Genomic DNA, 13,662 nt, shown 5'->3' on the forward strand with positions numbered 1-13,662 from the left:
GGAGAGAGAGAGCCAACGAGGAGGGGGGGGAGAGAGAGAGAGCCAACGAGGAGGGGGGGAGAGAGAGAGAGAGCCAACGAGGAGGGGGGGAGAGAGAGAGAGAGCCAACGAGGAGGGGGGGGGAGAGAGAGAGCCAACGAGGAGGGGGGGGGGGGAGAGAGAGAGCCAACGAGGAGGGGGGGGGGAGAGAGAGAGCCAACGAGGAGGGGGGGGGGAGAGAGAGAGCCAACGAGGAGGGGGGGGGAGAGAGCCAACGAGGAGGGGGGGAGAGAGAGAGCCAACGAGGAGGGGGGGAGAGAGCCAACGAGGAGGGGGGGAGAGAGAGAGCCAACGAGGAGGGGGGGGAGAGAGAGAGCCAACGAGGAGGGGGGGGGGGAGAGAGAGAGCCAACGAGGAGGGGGGGAGAGAGAGAGCCAACGAGGAGGGGGGGGAGAGAGAGGAGAGAGAGAGCCAACGAGGCGGGGGGGGGGGAGAGAGAGCCAACGAGGAGGGGGGGGGGGGAGAGAGAGCCAACGAGGAGGGGGGGGAGAGAGAGAGCCAACGAGGAGGGGGGGAGAGAGAGAGCCAAAGAGGAGGGGGGGGAGAGAGAGAGCCAAAGAGGAGGGGGGGAGAGAGAGAGCCAACGAGGGGGGGGGGAGAGAGAGAGAGCCAACGAGGAGGGGGGGGAGAGAGAGAGCCAACGAGGAGGGGGGGGAGAGAGAGAGCCAACGAGGAGGGGGGGGAGAGAGAGAGCCAACGAGGAGGGGGGGGGAGAGAGAGAGCCAACGAGGAGGGGGGGGGAGAGAGAGAGCCAACGAGGAGGGGGGGGGAGAGAGAGAGCCAACGAGGAGGGGGGGGGAGAGAGAGAGCCAACGAGGAGGGGGGGAGAGAGAGCCAACGAGGAGGGGGGGAGAGAGAGCCAACGAGGAGGGGGGGAGAGAGAGCCAACGAGGAGGGGGGGAGAGAGAGCCAACGAGGAGGGGGGGGAGAGAGAGCCAACGAGGAGGGGGGGAGAGAGAGCCAACGAAGAGGGGGGGAGAGAGAGCCAACGAGGAGGGGGGGGAGAGAGAGCCAACGAGGAGGGGGGGAGAGAGAGCCAAGGAGGGGGGGGAGAGAGAGCCAATGAGGAGGGGGAGAGAGAGCGAGCCAACGAGGAGGGGGAGAGAGAGCGCCAACGAGGAGGGGGAGAGAGAGCGCCAACAAGGAGGGGGAGAGAGAGAGAGACCCAACGAGGAGGGGGAGAGAGAGAGAGCCAACGAGGAGGGGGGAGATTCACTGCGGTCATGCACAGTTCTGGATGAAGAATGGGCTCTAGTAGGTAAAGGGGGGGGGGGGGGGGGGCTGGGAGGGGAGCTGCATGCAGAGAATGCATTAAGGTATAAAACTTTCAGCATCTAGAATCAGTTTAGTGCCCCGCCCCCCTCCTTGGATTTATACGAATAACAAAGACAGACGGATGGAATGCGCACAGCGCCGAGTCTTGTGGTCATCCCACCAATGTACGGAAAGCTGTTCCATATTTCCCCAGACATACCTTCAGGATCAGCTCCACAACTTCTGTATGGACCAATCCATGGACGGGTTCCCCGTTGACATGAGTGATGAGATCGCCTTCTCGCAGTCCGGCCTCGTGCGCAGGACCGTCGTCTTCCACGTGCTGGAATTGAAGATGGTTTATTAGAAGGGAGGGGGCATGATATAGACACGTTCTGATTGGCTACATTTTCTGTATTCCCCAAAAAAAGAATAAAGGTCAGGGTGTAACATGTAACCAGACAACGGCTGCCTGCACCCACACCTTCTCTCACTGTGACAGCAAGCGGGGGGATCCTCTCCCCTCACCCGCTGTCACATTCCAAAAGCAGCAAGGCTGTGCAGGGCTCCGTCCACATGGCCAAGTCATTCATTCAGTTCCCTGTGAATGAACTACAAGTACTATCATGCCTTTAATGAATCACAAAAATGGGCAAGGTTCTTAACCTGTATAATGGTCCAGGTCTTAAGTGGTTAAAATCCTGAAGTGGGGAGGGGTCTTTGAGCCCCCAAAACATGATGGCTGTTCTGTGTTTTTGAACCAATACTAATAATTAACATTGTTGGTGCTCCTTTTGGACTTTATACATGCTTCTTTAAATTTGGTGCCCAGATTTTTGTCGAGAAGTCGCAAATCCATTGCGCCTTATTTCCATCCGATTGATCTACTCATGCTTTGAATTCAGAGCCCCATTGAAGGAGTGGAAAAGGCGCACTCACCCAGACCAAGTGATGCACGGTGTAGATGTCGCTCTCCCCCATGTACACACGGATGGCTCGTAGAGTGAAGCCGTACTTCTTTCCGGCGCGGTAAATGATGGTTGGCGGTTTGAGGTGGGAGACGGCGGGGGAGAAGTCACGGCTCGGGGAGGAGTCCCGGGATGACGGGTTGGAGGACTGCGAACGCGGGGACATGGGACTGGCCAGAGGGGAACACGTGTGGTGATCTGTGCAGAGGAAAAAGACTTGATTAGTACAAACAGGAAACAAACCTCTCTCTCTCTCTATATATATATTATATATTATACTTGCTGCACACCAATTACAGACAACGTATGTCTATTAAATAACAAGACTGAGCCAATTATAACCGCATGTGTGGTGAGCTTGAACAAGTTTGAACCCGCGTGACGAGCAGCAACACTCAGTTGATTGCCAAGTCGCCATTTAGTTGGGTTGTGTTTTTTGTAGTGTGCGAAAAAAGGGATTTTTAATAACAGCTTACCTGTAAAATCCTTTTCTTGTAGTACATCACGGGACACAGAGCAGCATAGCCATTACATATGGGTTATATAGTGCACCTTCAGGTGATGGACACTGGCACTCTCCGACAGGAAGTTCCCTCCCTATATAACCCCCACCCATAGTGGGAGTACCTCAGTTTTGTAGCAAGCAATATGCATCCCAAAATTCCCCATAAGAGGGGTGGGAGCTCTGTGTCCCGTGATGTACTACAAGAAAAGGATTTTACAGGTAAGCTGTTATTAAAAATCCCTTTTTCTTTATCGTACATCACGGGACACAGAGCAGCATAGCCATTACATATGGGATGGCCCCAAGCAATGCAAATGAGGGGAGGGAAAAACAACCATGCACAGAAAAAAACAGCGGGTGCCATAGGACAAGAGGATCTTATACTGCGGCCTGCAGAACCGCCTGCCCGAAGGCTGAATCAGCGTTCCTCCTAACGTCCATTTGATAAAATTTAGCAAACGTATGAACCGACGACTAGGTCGCTGCCTTGCAGACTTGGGCCATGGAGACCTGGTGATACGCTGCCCAAGAGGCGCTCACGGCTCTCGTGGAATGAGCCTTGATCGACAAGGGTGGGCTCTTACCTTTCAGGCCGTAGGCCTGTACAATCACTTGTCTAATCCACTTGGAAATGGTGGCTTTAGACGCTGCCTGACCTTTTTTAGGTCCTTCCGGCAGAATAAATAAGACTTCAGTCTTGCGAATCTGGGCTGTGGCTTTTAGATAAATCTTAACAGCCCTAACCACATCTAAGGAATGCAGGAGTCTCTCCTTCTTAGAGGAAGGTTTAGGAAAAAAGGACGGAAGAATTAAGTCCTGATTCAAATGAAAGCTAGATACCACCTTCGGTAGGAAGGACGGATGTGGCCGAAGAACGACCCTGTCCTTATGTACAATCAAATAAGGTGTCTTGCATGACAAGGCTGCCAGTTCTGATACCCTTCTGGCGGAAGCCATAGCGACCAGAAAAACTAGTTTCCTAGTCAACAAGACCAGCGGGATTTCAGACAGCGGTTCAAAGGGCTGACTTTGCAAAGCCGACAGAACCAAGTTTAGATCTCAAGGATATAGGGGAGCTTTAATCGGAGGGTTAATCCGAATAACCCCCTGCAAAAAAGATTTCATTAAGGAGTGAGAGGCCAGAGGTCTCTGAAAGAAAATGGATAGGGCCGAGACCTGTCCTTTGACTGTGCTAATAGCCAGACCTTTTTCTACTCCTAATTGTAGGAATTCCAAGATTCTCCCAATGACATACTTGCGGGGATGCCATCTCTTAGCCTCGCACCATGTAATGTAAGCCTTCCACACCCTATAGTATATAAGCCTAGAGACTGGCTTTCTTGCATTAATCAGGGTGGGAATGACCCGGCCAGAGAGGCCCCTGTTTCTAAGAATTAGGGATTCAGCCGCCAGGCCGTCAAATTTAGGGCCTGTAAGGCAGGATGGAAGAACGGTCCTTGTGAGAGGAGGTCCGGCCTTAACGGGAGGACCCAAGGTTCTTCTACTGCCATCCTTATTATTAAGGAGTACCAAGGCCTCCGGGGCCACGCGGGGGCTACTAGAATCGTTGGCTTGTGCTCCACCTGAATTCTGAGAAGAAGGCGGGGTAGCATCCGTAACGGAGGGAAGGCGTAGATCAGTGCAAACTGATGCCAAGGACATACCAGGGCGACCGTCCCGTAGGCCAATGGATCCCTTGTCCGCGACACGAACTTGGTCAACTTCGTATTGAATCTGGAGGCCATTATGTCCACCTCCGGGACTCCCCATCTTTGGCAGATGGCCTGAAATACCTCGGGATGGAGGGACCATTCTCCCGGAGACATCTGATGGCGGCTGAGGAAATCCGCCTGCCAATTGTCCACCCCGGGGATAAACACTGCTGAGATGCAGGGAACATGGGACTCTGCCCAAGCAAAGATCCGGTCCACCTCCTTCTGGGCTGCTTGACTCCTGGTGCCGCCCTGGTGGTTTATGTAGGCCACAGCCGTGGCGTTGTCGGACTGTATCCTCACAGGGGAGTCCTGTAATACATCTGTCCATGCAACTAGAGCCAACCGGATTGCTCGTATCTCCAGAACATTTATCGACAGGATCGATTCTGCTCTTGACCACTTCCCTTGCTGGGTCAATCCTTCCAGGACTGCGCCCCACCCCAAAAGACTCGCGTCTGTAGTCACAATCCTCCATGAAACTGGACTGAACGACCTTCCCTTCAAAAGGTTCTGTGGGACCAGCCACCAGCACAGACTCTGACGGGCTGCCTGGGACAGGGATATGGGAAGATCCAGGGCCTGGATTCTCTTGTCCCAAGCTGCGAGAATTGCTTTCTGCAATTTTCGGGAGTGGATTTGGGCGTAGGGCACTGCCTCGAAGGTGGCCACTAGCTTGCCCAAGAGGCGCATACACAGGCGAACTGTTGGCCTTGCGCTGCTTAGAACCACCTGGATCAATTCCTTTATAGAATCCACCTTGGACTGGGGAAGAAAGACCTTCTGCTGCATAGTATCTAGAATTAACCCAAGATACTCCAACCTTCTTGTGGGCTGCAAGGCCGACTTGTCCTGATTTAGAACCCAACCCAGGGATTCTAGATAATTTACCACTAAGCCAACTGCCTGCTTTAGGCTGGCTGCTGAAAGATCGACGACTAGTAGATCGTCTAGATAAGCCATAACCAGGATCCCCTGGGATCTTAGGTTGGCCAACACCGGGGCCAAAATTTTGGTGAAGACCCGGGGAGCCGTGGCTAGCCCGAAGGGCAAGGCCGTGAACTGAAAATGCCGATGGCCTAAGGCAAACCGGAGGTACCTGAAATGGCCGGGGTAGATTGGCACGTGCAGGTATGCATCCTTGATGTCGATGGATGCGAGAAATTCTTTTCCCTGTAGGGCGGCCATCACTGAACGAATGGACTCCATACGGAAGGAGCGAACCCTTAAATAACGGTTCAGGGTTTTTAGATCCAATATTGGTCTTACATCGCCGTTGGGCTTTGGGACTTTAAATAGATTTGAATAAAATCCTTGTCCGCGCTCCTGAGATGGTACTTCCATAATCACTTGTTGATTTAAGAGGCGATCTAGGGCTGCTAGAAGCGAGACCCCTTTCTTTGGATCGCTTGGGAGCCTGGACTCCTGGAAGTGAGGAGGAGGAAACCCCAAAAACTCCAGCTTGTACCCCTGAGCCACTGAGGACAGAACCCATTCGTCTGAGATTCTGGCCTCCCAAAGAAAAAGCGGAGTCTTCCCCCCACCCGAGAGAGTGGGGGCGTCCCTTCACAGATTCGCTTTAGGGGCAGCCTTAACTGGTTTGCGAAACCACGGCTTTTTGTTACCTGAAGCTTGCCCTTGCGGTCTGTTTGCGGGTGAACGGCCAGCAGGCCGTCGATACTGCCTGGAGGGTGAGGGACCTGGACCTGGAGAGTTTGGGCGCTTAAAGGTTGGCCCTCGAAACCTCTTTTTAACAGGCAAGAGAGTGCTCTTGCCACTGGAAATCTTCTGGATATACTTATCCAGATCATCTCCAAACAACCTCTCCCCCTGGAACGAAAACCCAGTTAAGAGTTTCTTACAGGGAGTCTCTGCCGACCAATTTTTTAGCCATAAAAGTCTTCTCATGTGAACCAGAAATAAGGATAACCGAGAAGCTTGCTGGATGGAATCCTTAATGGCATCTACGGCAAAGCATAATGCCCTAGGCAGATCAGCCAAGTCCTGTGCCTGTTGTGCCGGAAGGTCTCTTAGAACCTGTTTGGCCTGGTCCTTCAATGCCTGGCATACTCCAATGGCGGCTACCGCTGGTTGCACTACAGCACCTGCGGTGGCAAAGGAAGATTTTAGCAGAGTTTCAAGCCTTTTATCGACAGGATCCTTAAACATGTGAATGTTGTCTACCGGACACGTCAAGGACTTATTGACACATGAAATGGCTGCGTCCACAGTAGGGACAGTCCATTTTTTTGAAAAACTTTCTTCTAAAGGATATAAAACTGAAAACCTCTTAGGAGGAAGAAAAATCCTATCTGGTTTGGCCCAATCCTGAAAGATTAGGTCCCTCAGTAAGGGATGGACCAGAAAAACCGCACTGGATTGGGGAGCTTTTAAGGAACCAAGGGAGGATACGGTAGCCTGAGGTTCAGGCAGGGGTAATTTAAATGCCGTCTGTACCATGTCCGCTAGGGACTGGATCCATAGTCTCTCTGCCTGAGAGGCTGAGAACGGTTCCTCTATTGTGGATTCCTCCGAACCCTGTTCCAGGGGGTCATCCCCCTGCTCCGCCAAGAAATCAATTTCTTCTTGGGAAAGGACCTCCTCATCTGGAGAATCAACCCTAGGGGAAGGGGACCTAGTCCGTTTCTTCCCGGGTAATGATGCGGTTAATAAAGCAGTCATCCTTCGCTCAAATCCACCTAAGGTGGCGGCTAACATCTCCTCCGTAACAAAGGAGGGAGTTGGGTTGGGTAGGGCCAGCCGTAGCACCTAGCAACTCCAATGGCTCAACTGGGCCAACGACCTCTGGTCTGTCCGGGGAGGAAGGCACTGCAGAGGCCTGGCCAAGATCCTCCGAACCCGATGGGAAACCCTTCTGCTTTTTTGTAGCTTTAGCATTTTTGGTGCTTCCCGCGCCCTTAGGAGCCATCTATACAAACCCAAGGTACTCCGCTAAACACAACTGACTGTCTTAATCAGCAGAGACAAAAAAACACCTCTTGAAAAAAAGTGTCAAAAAATTAATAGGTTAGGGTGCTGTTAAATTATTAAACTTCCCATAACCTAATGAAGATGGACAATACAATGCCCCAAGGGCTTGTAACTCACACTAAATGAGCTAAGTAAAGCCACCTTTTATGCTGATCTGGGATAGAGCCGTGGGTAGCAAGGCTCAGACTGCTGCAAGTACACCGGCCTTTTAAACAAGAAACGAGCCGCAGGCTCTTATAGAAAAGTGTACTTCACCAAATCACCACCGGGTGTCACTCTCCCTTCGCAAGGTACTGCTCTCGAGCAGCTAACAGCGCCGCTGCTCCGTGTCCCACGGCGACCCAGATCGACTGCCAGCCTAATATAGGCTCTCAGAGCAGGAAGAGGGACCGCCCCGAAACTCCGCCTCCTCACGCAGCGTCGCCGCGTCTATTTACACCGCGCGCGCGCCCGTTCCGGACGCTGCTGGAGGAGCAGAGACACACGTGGAGCTGCAGGGGAGTGAGACGCCCGAACAGGCTTACGGGGGAACACATGTAGCTGCGCGGATGGTAAGACCTCCATGCTACACAAGTGACCCCCCCTAGCGCAATAGCAGCTCTTTTTGTAAACCTTATGGTCATGCAGCCGTCTACCAGAACCAGCCAGGGGAAGCATTAATGGGTACATAGAACCATCCTGTCATTCAGACTTTGTGGAATGAGGCGCCCATGCACAGAGGCATAAAGTGGGCTAAACCCAGAGTCCCCTGTGGGGGCCTGCTGACAAACCAAGTTCCGCAGGCCCCCTCTTACCTTCTCCACGCCGCAGGGTATTGCCATTGCAAGAGGCCCAATCTTCCCCCTAAAACGTGGGTATCGTCATAGACCTTCAGGTACCGGGGTCCAGATTAGGAACACCACACTCCTGGACCTATATAGCACTGCTGGCAACAGGAATTACTTGGTTGCAGGAAACCAGTCCTGGAACCCAGAGTCCAGCTCTCGCAAAGGAGAAGCGTTATAGGCAAAACCCCCTCCAGGACCTGGGGGCCCGGGTACCGTCCACTTTGGCTATGAAGCACCTTGGACGGATCCGGTCAGCTTGCCCTGGTCCAGAGGACAACTATAGGCAGAGCTCTTCAATGTGCACCAACACCTAAGACACTGGCGAAAAAACTGAGGTACTCCCACTATGGGTGGGGGTTATATAGGGAGGGAACTTCCTGTCGGAGAGTGCCAGTGTCCATCACCTGAAGGTGCACTATATAACCCATATGTAATGGCTATGCTGCTCTGTGTCCCGTGATGTACGATAAAGAAATTGGCTGGCGCTGCTGTCAATCACATCCAGTGACGCAGCGCGTCGAGGGGCGGGGCTGAGTGATACAGTAAGCGGCTGTGGCCACTCGCTGTATCACGGGAGCGTGCCCGCAAGGACTCTCGCATGAATGCGGCGAGTTCTTGCGGGGAGGACCAGAGACAGCCGCCAAGGGACCCCAGAAGACGTGGATTCGGGGCCACTCTGTGCAAAACGAACTGCACAGTGGAGGTAAGTATAACATGTTTGTTATTTTAAAGAATTTTTTTTCCCCCCTTTAGTGACCCTTTAAATCAGTGCTTAAAAGGGACAGGTTTTGAGTCAGTTGCTGTAAAAAAGAAAACGGGGGATGTGTTGAAACATCCGACAGAAATTGATTTTCTCCATGCCCTCGACCAATGGAAAACAAGACTGCAGCAATGTATTCGTGCAAATGGGGAATATATTGAAGGGGACAAGCATTATATTTGTAATACATATAAATAAAGGTGAGTTATTTAATCAGTCTTGTTATTTAATAGACGCACCTCGTATATACACTTACATCCAATATATATATATATATATATATATATATGGCTCTCTGTATTTTATCTATATATCCTCTCTCGCCCCACTCTCTCCCTATTCTCTTCTCTTCATATTCTTTTCCTCCCTCTCTCTATAGATCTCTTTCTATCCACTTTCTCTCAAATTTAATACAGTGCCAGCCTGTGCGTTAGGGGCGCCACCCCCCCCCCCAATCCATGAGTCCAGCCCCCTGATCTACTTGCAGGGACGCCGTACCAAGGATTCCAAAAAGGGGGGGGGGGGGGGGGGTTTAGCATGCGATTAAAGCCATATTCTTTAATAGGCTTAAAAAAAAAAAAAAAAAAAAAAAAAGGGTTGGCTCTGGGGTGTGCTGGTTAAATGCTCGCACAGGGGTTTAGGGTTGTGCTTGTTAAGTGCCGGAGGAGGTGTTGTGTGCTGGATAAAGTGGAGATTCCATCAAAAAACAATTTTGCTTTAAACTGTAGCTTACGACTAAAAAAGAAAAACATTTTTTTTTTTATTTTACTTATCTGGAAATGCCTGTTGCTATGCGGTCCCACGAAATCGGCCTTTGAAACCACCTAGGATTCTGACATCTCCCTCTAATGCTCCTGGGAAATGTGTGTCATCATTTCCCAGGATGCAGTGCGCTGTCCAATTATCACTCCCCATCCAAGACTTCCAGGAAGTAAGTGCCTGTAGGCTTCACAATGCCCACAAGCAAAATGACAACGGTGTAGATATAGTTTTATAAACTATCTTTTTTGAATATCTAAGCGGTTCGGAGGCAGATTGTAAAATAGTAAGTGACCAGATTTATATTATAAAAACGCAGGATGAAAGGACATACATTTAAAAAATGCTAATTGTGGTTGGAACTCCGCTTTAAGTGCCACGGGGGGAGGGAGTTAGTGTGGTCGTTTGCTGCCCACCCGTCCTCTATATCCATCCTTAATGCAAATCCGCTCCCCAAAACATAACATCGATCGTTTCCTGGAACGTATGGCGTACCGGAGGGGATCATTAGGGACAGCGCCGTGGCAGATGCAGATTTGATGACTTTATTGACAGGTCGGGAAGCGCGTTTCTCTCCGGAGTCCCCGGACAGCAGCCGATGACGCGCTCTCCTCACAGCCAGGTCACTGATGGCCTTTGGGGAGGTGAAGTCGGAGGAGTCCGTGCCGGTGATGTGCGTGCTCTGATCCGAGAAGTCGGCCGTGCTGCCCGCTGCAGATCACACAAATCAAAGTCAGTAAAATATACTAAATCACAACTGTTTGTGATGGAAGGCTGAATCGCAAAGGCTAGCTGCGCACCGACGCGTTTCACCCCAGAGATGGGCTTAGTCGTGAGATTAGAACCCAGGCGGTGCTTCTGGTGTACACATTGGGAACAATAAAGTGGTCTGAAAATGCCGACATCGGTGTGCGGTCAGTTTTTGTGATTCAGCCTTCTATGCGGAGCATGGACAAGCTCGGTCCTGCCTGCACCTGCTCTCCTTTTTTTAGTTTCTCCCCTTGTAATAGAAGCCGCCATTGTCCGACATACACACCCCCCCCCCCCCCAGGCCCCATACTGGGTGTGAACCAGCAAGGCCTCAGTTCCACCACAAGCCGTCTCGCAGCTCTAGGATGAGAGAGATATGTGGCCTTGACTTCAGAGAATGGTGGCTTCTATCAGAGGCTTCTATCAAAAATGTAGAAAATAAAGTAGAAGAGATATTTGACGTGACAACTATAAACATTGTAACATTTAGGTCTTAGATCAAAAGGAATGAACTTCCCATATCCTGAGGAGGCCGGCCGCTCAGTGCTGGGTGATTACCTGTCAGTGTGGTGGAGGTGCTGATGTTACTGGAGGTAGAGGATGGAGTATTCGATCCCAGATCTTCATCCAGTTTCAGCTCTCGCTCCACAGGCTGCGCGGCTCCATCGTGGGAGGAGGAGGTCGGCGTTGAAGTAGTTTCATGCGGCGTTGCTTTCTTCTGCAAGCGGAGTTCCTCTTCAGTGGAGATGGCGAAGCGCGGCATGTCGATAAGAGTTGAGCAGCGCCTGCGCACCGTCAGCGGCGGGCTGGAGTCGCTCTCAGTGTGGGACGACTCTGAGGCAGAGAGACGTTTCCGGAGACTGAAAAGAGAAGAGAAGGATGGAGATGGTGGCGGTTCTGACTACAGAAGGGGGAGAGGAAACACACAACGCACACGTTAAGACTAACGGCAGGCAGCGCGGGAAAGCAACTGAACAGTAGGCGTTGTCTGCATCACCCAGATCGTTCATTCTCCACCCTTCCCTACAACTAGAGCTGCACGGTTAAAGAATAAAAATCGTGATTCTACCCCCCTCACGATCTTAAAACAGCATTTCCCTGATTCTATGCAGTGCAGAGTTCTCTACTCAAATCTGACAAAAAAAAAGAAAGAAGAAAAAATTCCAGGAAGCCTGCCACGTTTATCTCAACATCAGTGATAACTATAAACATTGTAACATTTAGGTCTTAGATCAAAAGGAATGAACTTCAGTCTGTAGCTGAGGGAAGTTTAACCACTTAAAAGACTAAACCTTTTTCTGACACTGAAATCAGTATTTTTTGCTAGAATTTTTTTTGGAACCCCCAAACATTATATATATATATATATATATATAGATATATAGAAGAGACCCTAGAGCAGGGGTTTTCAAAGTTTCTAAACAAAGGGTCGGTTTACTGGAGGGATGGCCAGACTTTGGCCATTGACAATAGAAAAGGTCCTGACATCAGTGGGAAAAACAATACCCCATAAAAAAACAATACCCCATCTTGGTGTCAGTGAAAGGAATTATACCCCGTCATTGGGCCCCATTGTTGGTTTTGTTGGGAGTAATTGTGCCCCATCATTGGGAGAAATTGTTCCCCCATCGTTGGTGCCATTGGGTGGAATTGTGCCAGTTCATTAGTATCAGTGGGGCTAATTATGCCCCATTATTGGCATCAGTGGATGAAATATTGCCTCAAGGGCCAGATAAAAGCAAGCAAAGGGCCGCATCAGGCCCCCGGGCCGCAGTTTGGAGACCACTGCCCTAAAGAATAAAATGGAGTTGCAATATTTTATGTCACTTGTATTTGCGCTGCGGTCTTTCAAACACAATTTTCTGTGGAAAAAATACACTTTAAAGGAATTAAAAAAAATAAAAACAAACAGTAAAGTTAGCCCAATTTTTTTGTTTAGGGCCCTTTCACACATGGGGGTCAGTAATGATTCCCGCTGAGCCGGCGGATGACAGGGTGGGGACCGCGGCGTCTTTTCTCCGCTCTCCCCTATAGTGGGATTGGATGAACATGGACCGTCTGTCCGCGTTCACCCGATCCGATGACGGAAGGAAAAATAGGGACGAGATCGGATGTTCATCTGCTGACACCTGCGATCTCATAGGGACCAATGTATGTCCCTTTTTTCATCCGTAGACAGATGGATGAAAAAGCGCACATACGGTCCCCGCAGGTGTGAAAGGGGCCTTAATGTGAAAGATGTTCTACAGCGAAAACCGTGACCTTTATTCTAAGCAAAAAAGTAGCGATTTTCATTTTAGCCGAAATTGTGCAGCTCTACCTACAACCTGGACAGGAAGAGTCTGGTTGGGTGACACAGGCATTGCAAATAGTTCTCATTGCAGACACTTTTATAAACGGAATCAAATAGGGAAGGGAGGGGGGGAAGGCGGGGCGGGGGTTATAATCATTATGCAATTTTTTTAGCCTTTTAAGAAAAAATCAATAGCAACATTGTTATTTTTACCAACATGTATACAGTGCCCAGGTTCCGGCCTTTAGGAGTTAAAAATGATCTACCATCCTGCGACTGGTGAATGCAGTGCACCTATAATGATCAGTATGATTGGGGCCGCATCAGCACAGCTACCTGGTAACTGCTAATTATTTCAGCTGAGCCATTATAGAGAGATCCAGAGGAATGTGCAGCCAGGCTCACGTCACACACATGATGCAGGATGGCAAACAGGTGCAGTCCCAATCATACAGATTAGGATTAGGGGGTTATAGTGTGGGGTAAAGGGTACAGCAAAGAGGGTACATTTAGGAGGTAATGTTTGGGGTTAAAAGGAAGGGTTACAGGGCTAGAGTTAGAAGGCAGGGTTACGGGGCTAGAGTTAGAAGGTAGGGTTACGGGGCTAGAGTTAGAAGGTAGGGTTACAGGGCTAGCGTTAGAAGGTAGGGTTACAGGGCTAGCGTTAGAAGGCAGGGTTAAGGGGCTACCGTTAGAAGGTAGGGTTAGGGGGCTAGAGTTAGAAGGTAGGGTTAGGGGGCTAGAGTTAGAAGGTAGGGTTAGGGGGCTAGAGTTAGAAGGTAGGGTTAGGGGGCTAGAGTTAGA

At 50.6% G+C, this 13,662-nt stretch overlaps 1 protein-coding gene across 1 annotated transcript in view; it reads right to left on the reverse strand.

The window, feature by feature from the left end:
• MAST2 (microtubule associated serine/threonine kinase 2) overlaps positions 1-13,662 on the reverse strand; it is a 189,405-nt gene that overhangs the window by 6,771 nt on the left and 168,972 nt on the right. Inside the window, exons 20-23 of the mRNA XM_040361097.1 lie at positions 11,124-11,425; positions 10,311-10,526; positions 2,233-2,459; positions 1,514-1,636 (exon numbers count right to left, since the gene is read on the reverse strand). Coding sequence (XP_040217031.1) covers positions 1,514-1,636; positions 2,233-2,459; positions 10,311-10,526; positions 11,124-11,425 — 868 coding nt within the window. The remainder of the gene's footprint in view (positions 1-1,513; positions 1,637-2,232; positions 2,460-10,310; positions 10,527-11,123; positions 11,426-13,662) is intronic.

This window comes from Rana temporaria, chromosome 7 (assembly GCF_905171775.1).
Source record: "Rana temporaria chromosome 7, aRanTem1.1, whole genome shotgun sequence".
In the NCBI taxonomy this organism is placed as follows: Eukaryota; Metazoa; Chordata; class Amphibia; order Anura; family Ranidae; genus Rana; species Rana temporaria.